This window comes from Peromyscus maniculatus, chromosome 5 (genome assembly GCF_049852395.1).
Source record: "Peromyscus maniculatus bairdii isolate BWxNUB_F1_BW_parent chromosome 5, HU_Pman_BW_mat_3.1, whole genome shotgun sequence".
NCBI lineage: Eukaryota > Metazoa > Chordata > Mammalia > Rodentia > Cricetidae > Peromyscus > Peromyscus maniculatus.
In genome coordinates, this window is record NC_134856.1 from 137,771,317 (window position 1) to 137,794,501 (window position 23,185).

At 49.1% G+C, this 23,185-nt stretch overlaps 1 protein-coding gene and 1 long non-coding RNA gene across 4 annotated transcripts in view; one reads left to right on the forward strand and one right to left on the reverse strand.

The window, feature by feature from the left end:
- Positions 1–23,185, reverse strand: part of Trpc7 (transient receptor potential cation channel subfamily C member 7) — a 133,597-nt gene that overhangs the window by 9,241 nt on the left and 101,171 nt on the right. For 2 of the 3 annotated variants that reach the window (XM_042278569.2, XM_015995672.3), the window contains 3 exons: positions 8,005–8,200; positions 1,681–1,902; positions 774–854 (listed from right to left, as the gene is read on the reverse strand). In XM_042278569.2, the coding sequence (XP_042134503.1) occupies positions 774–854; positions 1,681–1,902; positions 8,005–8,200 (499 nt within the window). The remainder of the gene's footprint in view (positions 1–773; positions 855–1,680; positions 1,903–8,004; positions 8,201–23,185) is intronic. The other variant, XM_015995673.3, reaches the window with a different exon arrangement.
- Positions 1,797–22,249, forward strand: LOC121829639 (uncharacterized). The gene is made up of 3 exons (XR_013051673.1): positions 1,797–2,021; positions 10,474–10,683; positions 22,177–22,249. It is a non-coding gene; the product is annotated as an uncharacterized LOC121829639 (long non-coding RNA).

Sequence of the window (23,185 nt, forward strand, 5' to 3'; positions counted from 1 at the left end):
AGCAACTATCTCTGCAGATTGGCAGTCTAAGGTGACGGTTCTAAGACCCACCTAGCCACCGAGGACACCCTGGGAGTCATGGAGATGCTATTCCTTCCCTTATCCCTACCTAGCATCAGGCCCTCCCTGCTGTGCATGGTGTTTGCACACTGCCTGCTCACACACCCCAACTGAAACGGCCATCCCTTCAGTCTGAATCACAGGCACATCATGTGTCCTCCTTACTGGTGTCTGCCTGGTCACTGAGGCTGAGTACAATGTAATCACCTCTGTCCCCTGCAAAGTTACCTTCCTCTCTTGGACCTTAGAGGACACCGGATACTCTTCCCATCCTGAGGGGCAGGACTCTGCCTTCCTTCTGACCTTCTGATCTGTTTTCCCCTGCAGCTCGAGACTTTGTAGATGCTCCACCTTTACCAGGAAGGTCCATGGTTGTCTCCTTTTCCTGGCTGAGGTCTCGGCCAACACTCCTCTCCATGAAGATGCCCCCAGCCACTAGCCTGGCCTTCTGGGTTTTCTCCAGTTTTAATCTTATCCTTTATTTCTTGGGATTTCTGTCAGTTTGGTGCCATATGCTATCCACGTGTTTTTTCTTTGTCTCTCCCCCCAAGTAGCCTGGAGGTGCCACTGAGGTAGGAACCCTGTCTGCATCCTCATAGTGGCTGCCATACAGAAGGCACTCTGAAAGAAGGGAGCTGTGTTCTGTGTCCTCACAGCCACGTAACTGTGAGTGTGGCATCTACTTGTGCCCACACTTAGGTAAGGGTGCTTACCTGGTATCTGGTGGGCTTGCTGAAAGTGTTGTTTGCTGTCAGGTTCTCAGAATTCCTCATGCCAGCCTGGTAGCGAGCCTTCTAGAACAAAGAAAGGAAAATACATACATGCATGGCAGGGCTTGGAGTAATCTATATACAGAGTGTGGGGAACCTTCTGGAAATGGATTTGGAAATGGCTTAGCTTCCTAGACCGTTGCTCCTGGGAACTGAGTTTCTGTAGGGTTGTCATAGTAACAGACTGTTGTTGGCCCATTTGATCTAGGAAGCCCTGAGTTTTGTGTCTTTCTTCTAGAACTCCTCAGAGATTCTGGGACACTGGGACCCCAGAAGTGGGAGAGAAGAAGTGGGGAACTCTGTTCTCAGATCATCCTCAGCTGCTTTCTGTAAAAAGCTCTTCTACCTCCACATGCTCTAGGGCAGTGTTTCTCAACCTGTGGGTTGGGACCCCTGGGGAGGGGGGGTCAAACAACCCTTTCGCAGGGGTCACCTAAAACCATCTGCAAATCAGATATTTACATTATGATTCATAACAATAGCAAAATTACAGTTATGAAGTAGCAACTAATAATTTTATGGTTGGGGTCACCACACCATGAGGAACTGTATTCAAGGGGCGCAGCGTTAGGAGGGTTGAGAACCACTGCTCTGGGGAATTCCCTGTGCTGGGGTCAGCTCTTTCCGGGCAGCTTGCTGAACTGAAAGCATCTCTAAGGGACTCTGGGACGTTCTGCTGGGTGGTGCTTTGCCGAGGAGGTGCCTGGTAGATCCGGCAAGGCAATGGCTCCTTGCAGCTCCTAGCTCGCTGGCTTGCTTTGTGCCAGGGGGCTGTTGGAAGCCAGGAGTCAAACAGCCCCACCCACACCCCCTCTGCCCTTTCTCACCCCATAAGCCAGGTGCTACCTACCCTGAATCTGGAGTTCAGCATGCCCATTTCAAGGTCGTTTTCACAGCTTTTGGCCTTAGATTTGCAGAGCTTTATGAGGCACATCTTGATTCTCATTATGAGATAATAAAAGGACTTAGGACTTGGCACTAGGTTGAAAGGAGCAGGCAGAGTTCTCCCTTCATCAAAGTAAGAAAGCCAGAGCTTCGCTCGGGCAAACTTCCACTCCACATCTGCGTCTTCCTGTGAAACAAAGGAATCGGTCACACACCAGAGGCCACAGCTTAACATCTGAGCAGAGTGTGAAGGGACCAGGTCCACAGTGTTTGAGCAGATCGCTGGGCAGGACTGGTGTGCTGTGGGTATGTACCCGTTTGTGATGGCACAGGACAGGGGTATCTCCGAGGCTGTGTGCAAGCATCACTTCTAAAGCTCTCTTCCTGCCTCGGCATCATGGTGGGAGAGCCCCAGCCAGGGCTGTGCGCTCCCCTCCGCCCCACTCCCCTGGTGTCCTCACCAGTGTTTCCCACCGCAACTCATGAGCACTGTCTTGACTGCAGCCTCATCCTTCTGTCTGCCAGCTTCACAGCTCTGGCCACTGCGCTGTCAAGTCAATCATCTCGTAAAGGGGAGCCACCCAGAAATGAACTAAGAGCCTGAGGCGATGGGGTTTAGAATCATATACATCTGGTGTAGAAGTCTCTCATTGACTATGTGGCTTGAGCTTGTGAATCCACAGAGTGTGGGTTCCACGGGCTCCGACATGTTGTGCTGAGGCAGGCATCAAGTGTATGCTTGTTTGCACAGGCAGGGGCTACACACCAAGGCTCTGTGCGCCCGTCAAGGATGCACCTATGCGAGCCTGCTCAGATGGACCACTAGCATATGAGCCCATAACCAGCAGGCTGTCCTTTGCTTTCTATTGCTAAAGCTCCACACTTGACCTGTGTACACTGGGACACAACAAATGGATCTTGTACACTACAAACTTTGTGAGGATGGGGTCACTCTTGGGATAGCAGGGATACTGGTAAGAATATGGCTTCTGGAGCTGGCATGGGTTCAAATCCTGGCCATGGTCCTTACTAGTTGTGAAACTATGCTTGCTATCTGACTTAGCCATTCTGGATCTCAGTTGTCTCATTTAGAAAATGGGAATACATAATAATTACCTGCTTCATAGGTAGCAAAAGAACTAAAGGAACTATGCATAAAAGACATTTAACCATGCCAGGACTGACTAGGAATATCGTTTATTCCTTTTATTTATCCATAGCTGGGCACGGGCCTTGCTGTCAGCTTTCAGCCACACAGCAAACATATTTTACCCCATATTTTTAAAAGAGGAAGCATGTCTTTTGGAATACACAGTCTGGCCAATGGCATGTCGGGATAAATCACCCATCAGCCCACCTTGGACTTGATCAAGAGATGTGCCAGAGCTGAGAGGGGATCTGTGTTGGGGCTGGCCTAACCTGGGGTTCAAAGTCTATTCATGGCTGATATTCGAACTGGATAGTTCTCAACCAGTGTGAGGGGGTGAGGTGGAGTGAAGAACGGGTCTGAGTCAGTCGTGGAGGGATGCTGAGAAGCATGAACCACGGGTGGCAGAGCCGCGAGAGTCCAGGGGAAAGAGGATTTTCTCATTTTTAAGAGGAAATTGTTTGATCAAGGGATTTATTTGAATGCTGACACAAAACATCAGGTGGAGAGCAGGAGGTGAGGGTGCAGGCAGGGAGACAATGTGGTGGAGAGCAGGAGGTGAGGGTGCAGGGAGGGAGACAATGTGGTGGAGAGCAGGAGGTGAGGGTGCAGGGAGGGAGACAATGTGGTGGAGAGCAGGAGGTGAGGGTGCAGGGAGGGAGACAATGTGGTGGAGAGCAGGAGGTGAGGGTGCAGGCAGGGAGACAATGTGGTGGAGAGCAGGAGGTGAGGGTACAGGGAGGGAGGGAGACGATGTGGCAGAGAGCAGGAGGTGAGGGTGCAGGGAGGGAGACAATGTGGTGGAGAGCAGGAGGTGAGGGTGCAGGGAGGAGACAATGTGGTGGAGAGCAGGAGGTGAGGGTGCAGGGAGGGAAACGATGTGGTGGAGAGCAGGAGGTGAGGGTGCAGGCAGGGAGACAATGTGGTGCAGAGCAGGAGGTGAGGGTGCAGGGAGACAATGTGGTGGAGAGCAGGAGGTGAGGGTGCAGGCAGGGAGACAATGTGGTGGAGAGCAGGAGGTGAGGGTGCAGGGAGGGAGACAATGTGGTGGAGAGCAGGAGGTGAGGGTGCAGGGAGACAATGTGGTGGAGAGCAGGAGGTGAGGATGCAGGGAGGGAGACAATGTGGAGAGCAGGAGGTGAGGGTGCAGGGAGACAATGTGGTGGAGAACAGGAGGTGAGGGTACAGGGAGGGAGGGAGACAATGTGGTGGAGAGCAGGAGGTGAGGGTGCAGGCAGGGAGACAATGTGGTGGAGAGCAGGAGGTGAGGGTGCAGGGAGGAGACAATGTGGTGGAGAGCAGGAGGTGAGGGTGCAGGGAGGAGACAATGTGGTGGAGAACAGGAGGTGAGGGTGCAGGTAGACAATGTGGTGGAGAGCAGGAGGTGAGGGTGCAGGGAGGGAGACAATGTCCAGTGGCTCCTGAGAGAGCGAGGACTGTCCCAGTGGAGGAAGCAGAGAGGCGAGCAGCAGGGGCAGGCGAGCCTGTGGATTCTGACAAGAGGTGCTACAGCTCTAGTGAATGAGTCAGTGAGCGTCCTTGTAGAAGGCGTATGGATATTCACTCCCCGTGGCCAAATGTGCTCATGAGTACCCTGCCTTATCCAACAGTTCATGGCTCACTGAGACAGGTAGGCACAGCAGTCTGACCTGGCCAAGCAGTTGTTCAGGGCCAGAGGGGAGGGGAGGCGCCTCAGTGTTCTGCCCACCTCAGATACCATCCTGCTGACACCATGAGCTGCCAGCTTGCCTAGCTTGCACCAAGTCAGTGGGCATCACTCAGCAGCATTCTCATGCCACAGCTGGGGGACCAAAGCACGGTATGCTTGCTAGGATATGGCAGACTTCTCTGCATTGGAAACAAAGAGACCCACGGATTTTCTTCAATCTCCATTCGCCTTTTCTTACACTCAGGGAAACTGAGGCCCATGAGAATGGAAGAACTAGTTGGCAATAGCTCATTTGCACAGGTAACCAAACATGTAAAAAAACGTTTCTTAAAAAGATGTTACTGGTCAACTGGTCCATCCCTACAGTGAGTGCTGCATTTCCCAGGGAGTAGGGGTGGGTGGTGAGGGGATGGGCAGCTGATGCTTCAGGACCTGCCCTTCTTCCTCTAGCCTCTTGCCCAGTTTGGGCTCCGGCAGTGCCAAGCACAGCACTCTGTCTGCCCCCCTCTGTCCTGAAACATGCTGATCCAATAGTCTGGAATGATCTTGCTGGGAGAGTATGTTATCGGCTGAACAGTGTCCTCTTAAAACCCACTCACTGCAGCCCTAACCCCACCACTCAGGGATGGGACTGCATTTGCAGACAGAACCTTTAAAAAGGTGCTTGAGGTTAAATGAGGTTCCTGATCAAGCAGGATTGGTAGAGAAGCCACGTAAGGACACAGCTGGAAGGCTGCTGTCTGTACGCCAAGAAGGGCGGCCTCACAGGGAGCCATCTGCCGGACATTTAGATCTTCTAGCCTCTAGAACTGGGAGGCAATAAATGCCTGACATTTAAGCCACACAGTTTGATTTTACTTTTTTTTTTCTTAAATAAAAGCCATATTAAATTAACTTCTCTAATTTCTATATGAGAAACGTGGAAATAATCATTTTCTATCATTTAAGCCCAGGGTTTACCAGCAAATGTGACAGGCCCTGGCTGAGCCTCCTTCCAGCTCCCTGCCCCACAGGAAGACTGTCCCCCCCCCCATCCTTGGCATCCTGTTCTACCCATGCATGTTTCCCATGCATGTTTGCAGCTGTATCATCATAAGAACAGGAGATTTGCCTGTGTACATTTGGAGAAATACAACTTGCATTTTTTCATTTAATAATATCTGACAAATTTCCTCCTAACTTACAAAGCACAGGAAGGTATAAATTGAAGGGACCCTGTCCATCACCTTTCTCCCAATTCTACCTGTTAACAGGCTGGCATCCCAGTGGGGCTTTAATTTTTTTGCCTCCTTAAAAAAATGTGTGTGTGTGTGTGTGTATGTGTGTGTGTAATGTGCACATGTGAGTGCAGGTACCAACAGATGTCAGAAGATGGCGTAAGATCGCCTGGGTGCTGGGAAACTGACCCGGGTCCTCTGCAATAGTGCCCACCTGTAATCACCGAGCCGTTTCTGCAGCCCAGCCATACCTCTCCTATGGTCTCCTTGCGAAGGTTTTTCTTTCCCAAACACAAGTACAATCACAAAGGGGGATGGCCGTACACCCCCTTTGTCTCCTCTTCCACAGGAGAGTGCACTATCAATATTGTTCTGCACTTGCCTCTGCTGTTCTCAGAAGTAAGGCTTGGGGTCTTCACTACCATCATTTGGGTAAACTCTTCAACTTTTCTGCTCGTCTGCTTTGAGACATAGTCTTGGCCCAGGCTCAGCTTGATCTTCCTGTTTAGCTTCTGAGTGCTGAGTGTTGGGATTACAGGTATGTGCACCAATCTTTTAAGAAATGTATTGCATTTATTTATTATTTTGTGTGCATATGTGTTTGGTGTGCACATGCCATGGTACATGTGTGGAAATCAGAGAACAACTTGTGGAAGTCAGTTCTCTCTTTCTACCATGTGGTGCTGGGGCTGCACTCAGGTCAAGGCTCGGCATCAAGCTCCTTTACCCACTGAGCCTTCTTGCTGCCCATCTCCACCATGCGTTCTTTTTCTTTTTCTCCAAGCTATACACTATCCCTTAGTTCAGATTCATCATAATCAATTTACCTTGATTCCTACTATTGCTCATTTGTGTTGCTTGTAATTTCTTGATGTTCTAAATAAGACTCAACCAATTGCTCATGGTCTGCGCATTTCAGATCCTAAAAAAGAATCTGTTGATACTTTCTGTTTTCTTGCCGTGCTGGGAATTGAACCACAGCTTTGTCAGGCAATGCTACCGCTGAGCTCTACCCCAACTTCTTTACTTAAAAGTGCCCCCTTCCTTCCTCCTCTCCACCCCCTCTCTTTGCACCATCACTGGGGAGCATATCCAAGGCCTTGCCCATGCTGGGTACATGTTCTGTTTCTGGCAAAGTAGCTTCCAGTCAGTCTCTCTCCCTTTGCTTTGCATCTTCTAGGCCTGGATGCATTGGCCCCAGAGCATGGTGATTTGATGACTGTCTTACCTGGTGTTTTAACACTGAAACATTATTTATTACTCTGTGTGTGTGTGTGTGTGTGTGTGTGTGTGTGCGCGCGCGCGCGTGTGTGTGTGTGTGTGTGTGTGTGTGTGTGTGTGTGTGTGTGATGTGGGAATGCATGTGTTATGGTGCACATGTGAAGGTCAAAGGACGACTTTGTGGAGTTGGTTTTTTCTTTCCACTTTTATGTCGGTTCTGCGAACTGAACTTAGGTTGTCAGGATTACATAGTAAGTACCTTTTCCTGCCGATCCATCTCACCAGCCCTGACCTGTTTTGTTTGTTTGTTGTTTTTGCATGTGTATATGTATAGGGGGATATGCATGCATGGATATACGAGTGTGCGTGCTTATGTGTTTACATGTAGAGGCCATAATTTATGTTGGGAATCTGTCTGCATCGCTCTCCACCTTATTTGGGAGATAAGGTCTCTCACTGAATCTGGAGCTCACTGACTAGCTAGGCTGGCTGGCCTGGGAGCTCCCAAGCTGCTGCTGTTTTGCTTCCCAGGTCTGGGATTACAGGCGCATGCCACCAAGCCTCCTAGCTTCTTACATAGGTTCTGGGGAATCCAGATTCAGGCCCTTACACTCGCTAAGCAAGCACTTTACCCGCCCACGGAGCCATCTCCCCAGCTCCATTCTTTGCTTTCCTTGGGGGTGGGGACTTATTTACCTTGTGACAGTCTGACTGGTGCCCAGCACAGGCTCAGCACACAGAAGGCTCCTAATAAGAAACACAGGACAGGCAGAAGGGAAACAGGAACTTAGCCACTCTCATGTGCCATGGGCAGGCTGTCTGAATGATGCACAGTCCTGGTTCCTTCGGCTCTCACTGGGCCCTTCCATGTGGTGGTGGCATCAGGGCCATGGCAGACTGACTAGCAGGAGAAGTACGGTCCAGGAAGAAGGTCCGTTACTGTTTTAGCTTCATATGTGAGACGACAGGCGTGTCTGCTCTTTGCTGAAGTGCTATGATTAGCCAAGGAGGGAGAGCACTGAGCTGCTGGCTTACCTCGATTTCCTGATAGGAGTTGTTGATCATGGCTATCAGCATGTTGAGTAGCACGACCACCATGGTGACATTATAAACGCCGTACAGCACGTAGCCAATATTCTCGATGAATTTGTGGTCGTATTTCAGCACCACCGAGATCACCTCAGACAAGCCAAATATGGACCAAAACAACGTTTTAAAGCTTTCTTCAACTCTACGAGGAAACAGACAGTCCTTTCATGAAGTCTGAACTAGTTTACACTTTCAAAATGAAGGCTGCCCCTCCATTACCAGGCCTTAATGGTCCCCCGGAGGGGGCTGTGGTGAGCTGCTGATGCCTATATTGTAAAATGCTGAAACACTCAGATTTCTAAGCAGACTCAGAAAGACTCTTATATGGCAATTTCTTCCTTTCTAAATTCAATTTTGCTGGGGCTCCTGGCTGAGGCACTGTTTGGATCTTGCTGTAAGTAATCAGACTCTAAAATGAAACATGGGGCAAATGTTTACCCTTGAACCTCAAGAAAGCACACTGTTCCTTCCGTGGACTCTCAAACAGCTCTTCTCCGGCTGCACAGCCTGGCAATGACCCGTGTCCAGCAGACAGAGATGACATTGCTGCCTGGCACTTTGGGCCTCCTGGTGCTCAGTGGCAGGCTCATGTCGTTTATCTCCACTTATTATCCTAAGCCAGTCAATAAACGAAGACCTCTAAACCAGGGTGGGGTGGGGTGGTAGTCTGAATGTAACCGACCTCCAGAATTTCGTAAAGAGTGGCACTATTAGGAGGTGTGGCTTTGTTGGAGTGGGTATTGCTTTGTTGGAGGAAGTGTGCCACTGTGGGGGTGGGCTTTGAAGTTTCCTTTGCTCAAGATACTACCCGGTCGACTTCCTGTTGCCTGCAAGCCAAGATGTAGGACTCTCAGCTCCTTCTCCAGCACCATGTCTGCCTGCATGCTGCTATACTTCTCACCATGAAGATAATGGACAGCACCTCTGAAAGTGTAAGCTAGACCCAATTAAATGTTTTCTTGAAAGAATTGCCATGGTCATGGTGTCTCTGCACAGCAATAAAAACCTTAGCTAAGACAGTTGGTTAGAAAAGAGGCTGAGGGCAATGTCCACATTGTTCTAATTCTGCAGGTGCCACATCTGGTGGGTACCGTACATGCTCCAAGGGTGGTCCAGGGAAGACCTGGCCTTTAGTAGATTGCTCTTTGACCCTTTGAAGTTACTGAATACAGCAGTTTCAATCCCCAAGCACACTTCACAGTCTGAACCTTCTGGCTTGACTCTGTATATTAATACATAGAATCCAATTAAAAAGCTAGATTGTGGTTGGCTGGCTTAGAAGGGACATAAAGTTCAACTCTTTAGTCTGCATCCAAATTTTCAGCGCCATTATAAGACAGACCTTTTCTTTTTTCCTCTTTTAACATTTCAGATTTTCAACACTTACCCACAAATGACCAGGATTAACTTGAGCTCCCCACCCCCCACCAGGGTTTCTTAAGCACTGAAATTTATTTGAGAAAATGTACAAAAATGTGAGTTTCCCAACTTGGGCTAAAAATCTACTCTTGACTTGCATGAATTTACAGCTCCCCTTCATGTGAGGATGTGGGGGTGTCGATGTGTGTGGGATGGGGGTTAGTGTGCAGTGCCAGCCGCATGGCTCACTCCCTGCACATCGCAGAGTCTGAGAAGCCGGTATCCGAAGTGAGTTCGCATTGCTGCTGCTCGTCTTTTCTTTCCTCTGAAGCTGAGGGTTTGTAACATGTAATCAGGAGTTCAGTAGCGGGGTTTTTTTTTTTTTTGGTTGTTTTTTTTTGTTTGTTGTTTTGTTTTGTTTTGTTTTGTTTTGTTTTGTTTTGAGACAGGGTTTCACTATGTAGCCTTGGCTGGCCTAGAACTCACTGTGTAGATCAGGCTGACCTTGAACCTAAATAGATCTGCCTGCCTATGTTTCCTTCTTTAGAGGGAAGGGATTAAAGACCCATGCCTGGCTCAGCAGCAGGGTTTGAAGTGAAGACTGGATACAGAGTCATTTCTGCACACTTCTGGGTCCCAGTGCTCTTCTAGACAGGGAAAATGGTTTCCTTATGCAAGATGTCAAATCCATTTTATGTGAAAACATGGTGTCACTGTGTGTGAAGAAGATTCACTGAGGCACCATCTCCCATCATGAAGGGATTATTCTGCTGTCTCCTTGTGGAAAGGAACAATAGCCAGAGCGGCCCAAATGTGGGATGAGCCTCATCCTAAACTGGAAGGAGGCAGCAGCTCTCCATCTCTTGCACATCCGTCCCCTTCTCATAGGATCCAGTGAAAAGTGCCAAGCATGCCGTGTGAGGGAGAGCTGGGCAATCAGTTCTGGCCCAGGACTGTGCACTTGTCCTGAACAACAGAAACGGTGGCTAATACTTGGGACAATGAGATGTTTCACCCAAACTTATTTTCTGTTCTTTACCCTGGATCCCTCCACAGGCCCCCGGCTGACACCAATGAGGTCACGTGGAACACATGCAGGACCAACCATCTGCATTTCAGTTAGGGAGGATGGCTCCGATCCAGTGTGTATGATTGATCACTGTGAAGTTTGCCTCTGAGCCCTCATCTAGTCCCAGCTCCTTCATGCGGGCATTCTGTCTATAACAAGAAGGAAGCAGAGAGGCCCATCTAGCAGACTGTGTTATGGTAAGTGTGTTCACATTGTAGTTGTCTCTTGTTAAGTGTGTTCACAGTGTGATCTGTCGGTGTGTTCACAGTGTGGTCTCTATAAAGAGACAGCTCAGTTCTCACCCTGACTCCAACCCAGGGCATTTGACATCCCCTCTACAGTGGAAAGATTGACCTCTGAACTTCCACTTGCCTTGTCTCTAGAGGGTAACTACAAGAGGCCCAGATGGAGAGATTGACAGAGTGAAGGCCTCCTCTACAGAAAACCTTCACACATGACTGTCTGGGAAGGGCTCTTAGCCAGACTGCAACAATCTCTTTTAGGCTCTTGAGGAAAAAATCTGTGGCTTCGTCTTCTCTTTGTATGAGGCAGGATGAGCTGAAGCATCAGATCCTCTTATCCACAAGTAAAAGGTGGGATGACTGACCAAGTCAGGACATTAGAACCCCAGTCAGGTGCTGGGATTTGTATCTGGACCCAGCCTGATCCCCAGGGGCATTCAGTGTACTCACTGTGAATAGACTAGTGTTTGCTATTATTATTGTCTGATCTATGGCAGATTATCTAGGCTAAGCTGTGAGTGGTATCATATTTTATCTAGACTGACACAATCTGAGTAGGTAAGTTCTGAGTGGAATTAAAAAGTTAAAATTGGAAAAAATTCCTATGACCAAAACTAGCATATGATGTTGTTGAGAATTTACTATATGATCTTGACTTGGGGAAAGTTTCAGAAACTATGAATACAAACATCAAGAGAGCCGGACGGTGGTGGTGCACGCCTTTAATCCCAGCACCCGGGAGGCAGAGCCAGGTGGATCTCTATGAGTTCGAGGCCAGCCTAGTCTACAGAGTGAGATCCAGGAAAGGCACCAAAGCTACATGGAGAAACCCTGTCTTGAAAAAACAAACAAAAATAATCACGAGATCGAGTTACAACAAAATCAGCTCCCGAATGTCAACAGCACAGTGAGCCAGAGATGCTGCCACACTCAGAACCTCCTCTGTCCATTTGACCAAATGCCTGGCAAGAAGCCCCTTAAGAAGGAAGGCTGTGTTTGTCTTGTGATTTGAGAAGATGTCATGGTGGAAACATCATGGTGGTAGGAGAATGAGGCTGTTTGCTCAAGTTTCAGTGGCCAGGAAGCAGGTAGGGGCTCAGACGAAGCCTGGGCCAGACTGTAACAGATAAAGCCTGCCTTCAGTGACCTACTTCCTCCAACTAGGTTCCATCTCCTCAAGGTCCCATAACCCATCCACACAGACACATGAGCCTGTGTCAACACTAAATAATGTCTTGGGGACAGTCTCTCATAGCCCAGGCTGGCTTTGAACTCAATATGTTGCTAAAGCTCATGGCCTTGAACCTGATCCTACTGCCTCCAAGTGCTGGGATCGCAGATTTGTGCCAACACACTTGGCTTCATAAACACTTTTATAAACCAGTATGAAAACAGCAGCATTCTAAAAAAGCAAAGGATGTGTTGGCTGGGGAAATGTCAATGAAAAATGTCTGCCTTTTAAAGTGCAAGAGCTTTACAGACACCGTGAGATGCCAGGTTAGTATCGTCCAGTCTAGGGTGTGGCAGGAATAAAAAAAAAAATAAAAGAAACTCAGTCTCTCTGCCCTCAGTAGGAAAAGGTTTGTGTTACCTACATCTAGGAAGCCTACATAGTATGTTCTTAGAAAGAGAGTGGTCTTAGAATCAAGTCAGTAAAACATCACTGATCCCAAGGGCTTGGGCCCTGCAGCTGGTCCTAGTGTCCTATGAAAAGATGGTATCTCAATCACCACCCACCATTTATTTACTTAGCTAATTGGTAGAGACAGGGTCTCACACTGTAGCCTAGCCTGGCCTTGAACTCATGGCTATCCTTCTCCTTCGGCCTCCTGAGCACTGGTATTGTAGGTTTGAGCCCTTGTACCTGGATCACTGCCTAGAAAGTTGCAGGACCCACAAGACCCAGGACAGGAGGCAAAAGGTCTATATCCTCATCACCATTGCCATCTGGAGCGGCCTTTCAGGAAGAAACCCCTTGGGACTGATTTAATTGATCTTTACCACAAAGCCTCTCACAAAAGACCCCATTGACAACTGGCTCCTCTAAGGCCACACCTGGGGTTCCTCATTGTCAAAGGTGGAGCTGCTGGCTCTCCAGCCTCCTCTCACCCCAGTGGCTGTGGAGTTTGCCACTGTGGTTCCTCAACTGTGTCAGTCACAGACTCTTCAGAGATAGGTGGGGGAAAGCAGAGAGGCATTCTGGGTCCAGATCTCCCCAAAACACATTCTAGATGCGTGCGTGCGTGCGTGCGTGAGTGTGTGCGTGTTTAAACGTGTTACAAAGCCTGTTAGGGTCTCAGTTTGCTCAACTATTAAAAGGACAGAATGGTGCTTTATTGCTCAGTTGCTAGGACGATTAAATGAACAACTCCTCTAACATACACAGTGAGTGAGTGTACCCCGAATGGTCGCTATTCTTTGGATTCATTTTCTGGTTTGTTGTGCTCTCAAAGAAATCTAGAAGGTGCGAGCGAGAATGCCGTCAAGCTGTAGGCCAGTTGCTGCTGGGCGCCTCTGTCTTGGCTGGTGGTGCACACAGCCCCATCAGCTCGAAAGGCCTCTGCCCACGGAATGAAGTTAATCATTTAGGTCATTGATTCTCCTGGACAAGCTCTGTTTCCCTCCTGTCTGCCAGATCACTACAGACGCTGGATTTCATGCAAATCATCCCCCTGGCTCCTCCAACCCATGCGGCCCTTTTCCTCTGTCTTCCCCTTCGGTCCCTGGCTTACAGGGGGAGGGACTGAATTGAGTCAACAGGCCACCGTAGCATGAGAAATACTCTTTGCAAAGTGGAGCAGCGAGCGCCTGTGAGCAATACTGAATAGACCATGATTCACCCTTGTCTCCCTGGGCGGGAGTGTGTGTGGGAAGGTTGGGGCTGATCTGTCATGCAGGAAGCCGGGACGAGGTAATCAGTTCTCTACCAGGTCTGTCTCGCCTGGATAATGAGACTTTAATAACAGGTTTCCTGAAGAGGCAGCCTGCATGTGCCTCAGAGAACAAACTGATCAACAAGGTGACAGTTTAGGGCGATTGTTATGAAAATTGCTGTTTCTTCAGAATGCCACAAACCCTCCCCACACCGTGCAGATCAGTTTAGTTACCTACCCAAATGTGCAGCTAGCAGGCTAAAATTAAGCGAGGGGACTAGAGCTCAGAGGGCTGTTCTTCAAGGAAAGAAGACAAAAGCTGTGCTCCGGTCGAGTTCTGCCAGAAGGCAGCACCCGCTTGCCATCCCAGCTGGTGACGGAGGAAGATGGTGGAGTGGAGAAAGCTGCTGTAGGAAGGCTGTTTCTCCAACACCAGATCTCACGGACCCACAACATTCACCAGGCTTGAGGAGGGGGAGGGGTGATAGCCAAATGTCCAAGGAAGTCTGTATGCCTGCCAAGCTGCTCTACCCAGAGTTCCGCCTCTGCCTCTGAATCACCTTGTGATTCTATCTTGGGCCCTAAATGAGGAGTTGGGATTAGAAAACCCAGAAGAAAAGAGTCTGGCTTGGGGTGGGTGGAATCTACCCAGCCGAGGAGATGGAAGGAACGCAACAATCTGAACGTGTGTTCACGAGTGAATGGATGAAGCTGTGCCGTGTGCTCTTCACTGCCTGGCCTCCTGCTGACGGCCACCAGAGTGCAGGTTCTGAAGCCAGCCAAGCCTTGGCTTTGGCCCTTAGGATTTTGGACAAATAACTTAGGCTCTCTGGATCTCTTTCTTTCTAGACATAAATGGGAAAACAACAATCTCCATTTTGTAAGGTTGTTGTGAAGTCCAGGTGAATTAACATAATTCTTGTGAGGTGCACAAAACAGTTTCAAGTATCAACTGTTCAGAAGTGTTACTGATTTTAGGACTAGCAGTTTTTCTTTCATTTTTTTCCTTAATAGCAGTAAGTTGTACCATCTGGGTGGAAGTCTCGGGAACCTTACAATGAGTTTGCAATAAAAATGGATCCAGGGCCGGGCGGTGGTGGCGCACGCCTTTAATCTCAGCACTCAGGAGGCAGAGCCAGGTGGATCTCTGTGAGTTCGAGGCCAGCCTGGGCTACCAAGTGAGTTCCAGGAAAGGCGCAAAGCTACACAGAGAAACCCTGTCTCGAAAAACCAAAAAAAAAAAAAAAAAAAAAAAAAAAAAAAAAAAAAAAAAAAAAAAAAAAAAGAAAAGAAAAGAAAAAGAAAAAGAAAGAAAAAAATGGATCCAGGCCCTCTCCTTTAGTGGCTTTGGGGCTGTCAAAACCTATTACTTGGCCAAGGTCTTTAAGGCACTGTGCAGTTTAGTTCCTCATACTTGGGAAGATGCCCTGCTATAGGCCAGTGATTATTCCTCCTCCTCCTCCTCCTTCTTCCTTTTTGGTTTTTCGAGACAGGGTGTCTCTGTGTAGCTTTGTGCCTTTCCTGGTACTCGCTTTGGAGACCAGGCTGGCCTCGAACTCACAGAGATCCGCCTGCCTCTGCCTCCTGAGTGCTGGGATTAAAGGCATGTGCCACCACTGCCCGGCAGGCCAGTGACTTCTTACACCTTCACTTAGAGAACGAGAATTTAAATTCAACTTCTACAGCTAGAATGAAATTTTAGTGACTAAAAGGTCAGCATTCTTCCCAAGCAGAGGCCTCCACTCAGGGTGAGAACCAGGTGAGGACCTGTGCTTGAGACGATGTCACAAAGACAGCCATCAAGGACCTGTGGCCATCCCACCCTGAGATCTAACCCTGGAAGTCAAGCAAGGTAAAGGTCTGGTTAGTGCTTAAATGGTAAGACACCAGCCATGGTGGATACTTTCTTTGTGAGATTGGGGCTCACCCCTTGAACTTGGTCTAGGGATATACTTAAGTGACAGAGTGCTTGCCTAGCAGTCTCTAGTGTGGCAAAATGACAACATCATCCCCCAAACCCTGTCAGCTTTTAGTCTGCTGTAGAGGCTTTAACATTTCATGTCATGAATAAACACGAGAGAAGCAGAGAGGAGCATTCCAAACCAACACTCTACAATAACAGAGTGTTTGCTCCGAAAAGCTTTGTTAGCCTTCTAAAGTAGTCCAAGAGGAAGACTCTCTCTTATGTGGTAATGAGGCATGTAAAGGTAAGACTTTTTTTTTTTTTTTTTTTTTTATACTTAAGTTAACTGTAGCTGCCCAAACTCTCTGGGTCTGAGCAGAACCCCGTGGCTGACTGTGTGATACCCCCATCGGGTCTCAGAACTTATCTCATAGTCTCTTATGTATCAAACACCTTATACTTGCTGTAAATTTGTGAAGTAAGGGGAGATGATGATAACCTTGGAAATATAATAAGGTATCATTTTAAAACTCAGCCCCCAGAACTGCAAGACTGGACATACCGTGTTCCAGCCCTGGCCGAGATCCTGGGGAACACCTGCCCCCTGAGGCCAGGCATGTTGGTTCTCTCCCGTGTTGCCCACCTACGAGTAAATTCAACATGCACTGTACAGAGAAGATGGTAGCAGCCAAGGACCTGTGTGCCATAGGGGGGCCTTTCCCTGGCTTCTTACAGCAGGCCTCTGGTTGACATAATCCAGTCCTGGCTGCCCCACAGGACCTCCACATGACCAGATCCTTGCATCCCTCCCCTGTCCCAGCACCACCGTGGCCTGGCTCTGTCCACACCCCCACCCCCACCCCCCCGCCCTGGAGCCGCGTCTGTCACAGTTCTTTCTTGAGGACTGTTTCCGCACACCTCCTTCCTCACTCACCATCCAGTCTCCAGCAGCAGCCCCGCCAGGTCCAAGTCTCCATCCTCACCCCTCTAGCCCATCCTTCACACAGTTGCCACAGCATCCTTTCAGGAGGCATTCCGAGCACATCTTCATCTTTAAAGAGGCCTTACTGGAGATTTTCAACCTCCGTCAGGACTCACAGGACCTTCCACAACTTAGTTTCCTCCCGAGCCCCTTGTGTCATCTTTTCCCATCTCCCACAGGCTCTTGCAGTTCTTTGGAGATGTCTGGCAGAGGCTGGGCACCCTTCTAGCTTTCTCCCAGAACCCTCCACGGAGCTATCCCTGTTAGAAAGCATCCCCTGACCCCTCCAGGCAGCATCCAACACTTCCTCCCAGCTGCTGCCCAAACATCATTTACAATGATCACGCAGTGTCATAGCTGCTGCTCATCCACCTCTCCCAACAGCACTCGCTTAAGAGTTCTTGGGGGTAAAGGGTAAAGTCTCTTATTAACCCCAGGGCTGCAGGGCTAAAGTAAAAGTTGACATGCAGTGGTTGTCCCACAACTGTCTGTTAAGTGACAGCAATGCCTGTGTTATACATTGGGAGTTGAGATGTGCAAAACTGTTGCATTTTCACTGACAAAGTCCTGCATGGTACATTAGTCTTAAGAACTTAGCACCACAGGAGAGCAAAGAGACAATCTCCACCCTATAGCATACGGATGTAGGGTTTCTACTTGTATTCATTTCTGGTCAGAAGGTGGACTGGAAGTCATGAAGAATGAGGTTCATATCCACTTCCTGGCTCTGCGATCTTGGGTAGGTCCAATGCCTCCTTTTCTTTCTTTCTTTTTTTATTGGCGTCTGTCTTTCTATGATGTGGGTTAAATGAAAGGTCAGCGACTGTGAGGAGTTGCTTAAGGCATGGCATTTCTTATTATTCCTGTCTCTGACTGTCTACAAAAGGAACCAGAGTCCATGTGGCTCAGGCTCAGGCAGGGGGGACAGTGGTCTCCAGGTGTGGTGGGCACATGTGGCAGTCTGCAGAGCCCCTCCATATCTGCCCAGTGCCCCCCAGGATTGCAGGATGGACCCGTTGGGAAGCAGTGTGTCAGCCCTTTCTGCTCCTGGGGTGAGGTGGGACATATGAATCCTCCCATTAAGGAGCGTGGAAATTTCCCAGAGCTATGGTGGAAAACAAGAGCTTCTAATTTTGTCCAGCACTTCTAAAGTTCCTTCCATTAAAAGTAATTCCTGGGGAGATAGAACAGTTTTAACAAAGGCGCTGTTTTTGATTATAGGAATATGCTATGATGTTCCTTCCACAGCAGCTTATAGAAAAGGTTGGCTAGGGTTATTTTATTTTTTTAATTATTTTTTTTTTGAGGACAGAGCCCACCCTTTATCTCCGATCAGGGTTAAGTTGCGGGAGCCAAGCTTACCTACTGGTGAGGCAATGGAGCCATTACGTATTCTGTGAGTGAGTCCTCTGCTTCCCTCGGAGGCACTCATGGCTCTGGCCCCTCCTATCTGAGCGTTTGTCTGGTCATATGCTGCATAATGGCAGATCTGTTGGTGGTGACATACAGCCCAGGCAAGCAGGAGGCTCTGCTGTCTGTCAGTACATTCTGTGATGATGCTACAATGACTCAATAGCCCAGTGCTCAGGATGTGTCTTCATTAATCCATGTGTCATTATATAAGGAGGGCACATATCCTCTCTGAAGTCTCTTCCAGTAGAATTTCATACGTGAGCCAAAACCTTTGTCTCTATTTTTCTCACTCTGTAACGAGAGTGCTAGGATGCCAACATCTCCATATAATCTTTAAGCAGAATGTCTTTGCTTTATGGAATTCGTGACAAAGTTGACTATAAAACAAATCTCCAAAAAAGCAAGCCTAACTTTGTTCACTTCCATGATGTAACAAAAATATATATCCCCAGTGAGAACAAATTCCTATGATTCTAAAGCGAAGTTTCTTAAAGGAGGCATATCCTCAGGTTATCTTCCTCTCTCCATCCTCATCCATGGCTTGGATACTCTGAGACTCAAAGAGCACACGCCTGGTCTAAAAGTCCCCTTTCCTCTTCTTTTGCCATTCACAGCTTTTAACAGGGGTGGTTTGCAGATTAGCAGTTGCCAGCAGCCATGATCTCTAGTATGTCCAACAGGTCCCAGCGGGGCACACACGTGCCTGCTCCTCCCTCTTAAAAAGCCCCTGCCACAGAAGTGCTTCTGCAAACCCACGGAGACCTAGAGAACCCTAGGTTCTGGAGTGGAAGGCTGGGAGACTGGACATGCCCCTAGGATCTGTCCCCCGCACTCCTGCTAGATCTGCACCGATCTGAGGCCTGTGCTGAGAAGAACATGCCTGTGTGGGCCACGCTGCCAATCAGATATTTAGTCCACCGGACTCCACCATTTGGAAACGAAGGGCACAGATGGCGTCTGTTGCATCAGTGATAATCCTGGATGAATCCACACTGTGAGTGTATCTGTATGTACACATGTCCATGTTTATACAAACACTTCTGCATGCATGTGCATGGATGTGGAGGCCAGAGGATAGATAACCTGGGTGCTATTTCTCAGGAGTGGTTGACCTTGGTTTTGGAGGCAGGGTCTCTCACCAACCTGGGCTCCTGGATTGGGCTAGCATGGCTGCAGGGAGCCCCAGGGACCCTCCTGCCGGTGCCTCCCTGTCTCTGGGTTTCTAAGTTCTTCATCTCACTCAGCTCTTTTGTGTGGGTTCTGGGAACTGAACACAGGTCCTCACAAGCTCCCCTCTTCCCCAGCTCTAGATTCACATTAAAAACCAAAACCAAAACCCTGTGGCCTAATCCTGTATCAAAATCCCAGTGGGTCTTTAAAAAGAATAAATGTATTCTTTGATACTTCATACATATATACGACACATTCTGATCATTCACACCCCCATCCCCTCTTACCTCCCTCACCTCAGTTAACCCCTGTTCCTCCCGACAAAAAGACTTTCACATCTTTTTATTTGCTTTTGGCGCACTGAGTTTAACCAGGGCTGGCCACATAAGACTCGTCTAGAGCAATCAGCTGGGGCATATGAGACTCACCACTGATCGCCCCTGAAGGCAATGACTGCCCCCACCCCTGTGCCCATTGCAGCCTTCTCCAGGAGGGGCAGGCTTTGTCCATGCAGTGCTCTGGGTCCCGCTCTGCAAGTCCTATAATTAGATGCCAAGAGGTGGGGTCTAGGAAACCTTACATTTAGCCACTATCCCTGGGCGATCCTGAGGTGGTGTGAGGACTGCTGATCTCAGCTAAGATGCGGTCCTTGTTCATATCTGGAGATGGACTCATTCAACCAAAATACATTCTCCTAGTCCCTCTGGAGTCTGCTGGAATGGGGATTAGGGGAAGGGCAAGAGGTCCTTGACTCAGGAACTGGAATACCCTGGGATCTGAACAAGGGCTTGGCTGAGGGCTGGGGACTACAGTCCCCAGGAGACCTCGCTTTACCTTTCCTTCCCAGTTGCCTCGGACTGTACATCACACCCTTGCCTTAGGACAGCACAGACGTTGGTGGGTGTCAGATAGGACTGGTTCTGAGCTGGCCTTGAACCTCACCCCAGGGTCAGCAGGGCTCCTGTAAGAAGGTTCCCTGTAGGATCTTAACAGCTGCCTTCTGAAGTGACCCCCTGGGAGCTGTTGGGAGCCCAGCTTTTCCCCTGAACACAGAAGGTGTAGAACTCGGGGTCAGGTTCAAAAGTGAGGGTAAGATAACTCTTGCAGTGTGTTCGAACCCAGATCTCCTTCCATAGGATTGTGGCTTTTGAAGACCGTGGGCGCAGAGGAGAGGAGACCCAGCTTAGCCTGCAACTTCCGAATCCATAGAAAGAACTTCCTGTGTGTGTGTGTGTGTGGGGGAGGCGGTGCAGAGGGAAGACCTAGCTGGGTGGGCAGCCGGGGGTGCCTGCTCTGGAGCAGCATGCACTCCAGTGGGGTTTCGAACTTTAGGACCAGAAGAGCAGCACCAAGGCAACCTTAGGTCCCCAAGCACACAGGCCTCCTTTATTCCCCTGTGGCATTTTTAATGCCAAGGCTGATCTCTTGGGGGCGACATGCTTCAGCAAGCAGTCAAAAGGTAAGAGATGACATTTACAAAAATCCATTCTTTCCTCTTTCTGCTTCACTACTCTATTGACTTTTCCCATTCAATCAGCCCCACTCACAGCTACACTTCCCATTTCAGGAACTGCCAAGGTGAAGGTCTTCTATCCTCCCTTCACCGTGTTGGCTCTGCCCTCGCTCCTCATCCCCACGCTGGAAGGCCTGGGGCCATTGCGGGTTTGGTCTCTGGGGTCTCTGGTGACCGGCACATGGGAGTGGGTTGACTGTCTCTCCTTCCAGATTCTACCCTTCACCCTGATTCCATGACCCGGCTCCAGCTCAGGCAACCTGCCCTAACTCCATCTGTAGATTGGCTGTGCTGCACTTAGCTGAGAGCTGCGGCTGGACCAGCCCCATTCTTAGCCCTGGCCTTTTTCACATTCCCGTGGACTTGCTCAGGGGAGGGGAGAGGGGCTGCCAGGACAGCCAGTGTGACAAAGACAACACAGATGTCCCAACTGTAGATAACCTGGCCAGTGGCTTACTAGGCTGCCTCGAATCTGGATTTATTGCTCCTGTTCATTCCCCATTCTTGATCATGAAGCATTTGATGGGTAAATATTCTGAGCATGGCCCTGTGCTAGGCTGGGAACACAGAGCCCTTGCCTCTTGGCTGACATCTTCCCCACATCTGTCGACAATGTGGCTCCTGCTGATTAGATGCCACTATATCCTGTCCTGTCATCCTCCAATCCTGCCAATCCTCTTCATACACTTCCAGAACATTCAGAGCAAATTTGTTTTGGGGTGAGTCAGGCTTATTCTATTCCTTCAACAGAGAAATAAAAGCAGTCTGATTGACTACATCATGTGCTGGAGGCCAGTCCGTCAGCTAGGCCACTGCCCAGAGTAGGCCCTACAGTGCCAGCTCTGTCCCATACCCATCACTGTCACTGCCAATCACTGGAAGCTTTAGGCACTGCATCCCTTGCTTCTGTCTGGATCCTAACAATAGTCCTGTGAGGTTGCCCTTCTTCACACCTCTTCTGTCAGAGCTGCAGCAACCCAGGACCCGCTCAAGGCTGCACAGTGAGTCCCAGCTAGGAGCAGATGGAGAGCTAGTCTTTCTGCCCCCTGGGTACTGATGCTCTAACACAGCCTACAACACTCAGGCGTCCGTTGTTCCTCAGTACTGGGCCTGGCATGTACTCTCTGTGGGCACTTCACCCCTGTGAGCCAGCAGCATGCGGGGCTGCTCAGCTGAGCAGGCAGGGCAACCCACAGTTCTGAGGTAAGCAGTATGGTGGTCGAACCACTTTTTCTTAGATAGATGTATCTTCCCTTGATGGGTGATTTCTCCAGAAGCAGGGCCAGCTGAAGCCTTGTTACAAGGTGGGGAGATTGCTCAGAGGACCAGTTGTTTCCAGTGGCTGGCAAACTGAAATGTCAGCTGCTCAGGCCTTCCTGGGGACATGTCTCAGGAGGTTCTTAATGTTCTTGATCCCAGCTGCTACAAGATTCTGGCCTAGATTGAAAAGGCAAGTTCTAGAACTGATAGGTCTGGAGAAAGACCGTGACTGGAGATACTGTGCCCAGACACTTTGCATGAAATACCTCAGCTGTCTGTGGAGGGTGAAGGTACTTCTGAGTAAGGTGGACAACTCTCATTTCCCTCTTTACAGATGTGAACAAGAACCCCTGGAAAGAAGCTGTGTCTGTGGAGACTTATTGGCTGATTAGAATTTCAGTTCTGTGCCAAGATTGGACTGCTGTCACATCCAAAGGCTGTTACCTTATCTTGGGCTAGTTCTAGCCCTCCAGAACAGCCATTCTTTGTCCACACAAAGGTGTCAGGACAACATCTTGTGACAATAGAAAAAAAAAAAAACAACAAACCTTTTACTATCATTAACTTAGCAGACCACCAGCCCCTGCCAATCCAGAGCTTAGCGTATGAGCCTGTAGAGAACCTTCCCCCATCTTGCTGTACCTGCCTCTCTGATGTACCTACCAATGTATTTTAAACTTGTTTTGATTGGTCTGTAAAACTATACACCTTCATGAAACTGCTTCCACGTAGAAACATGGAATTTGGGGTAACCTAAACCTGTGTTCCTGGGCCATGGTCACTTAGAATGGCTCTGGAATAAACTATCTCTTATTCCCTTTAAGAGGAGAGCTGTGGTTTTTGTGTTGGCGCATTTGTGGACACAGGAGCTCAGATACACCTAATGACTTGGCTAATGGTCATTAGCTAGTCATGTCTGTCAGGGTGTGAACGTGGCTCCACCATATCCATTCACTACACTCAGCTCAGGGCTGCTGGTGGCCTCCAGGAGACCCCACTGTCCCTCACAGAGAGGGGGAGCTTTGGATCTTTTGCACACAGGCTGCATGAGATCTGTCTCTATCTTCTTGGGGGTGCAGTGGTATGTGGAGTCATTGTGCTGTTCTGCATCTGGCTAGCTGAAGCCCTCATAGCAGCAATTTCACTCCTGACTCTTGCCTGGGCCTGCGCTCTGGCTGCCGCCCAGCAGGTGGGAGAGATCTGACTGATAGTCCTCGTTGTCTCTCCAATAGGCTATTCGGAGATGTGATGTTTCCATCTTGTCTCTTGGAGAAGTCTGCTTGCTCATGTCGGGGTTGCATGCAGCCTGTGCTCCCTTTCCCAGCTCTCATCTCTTGCTCACC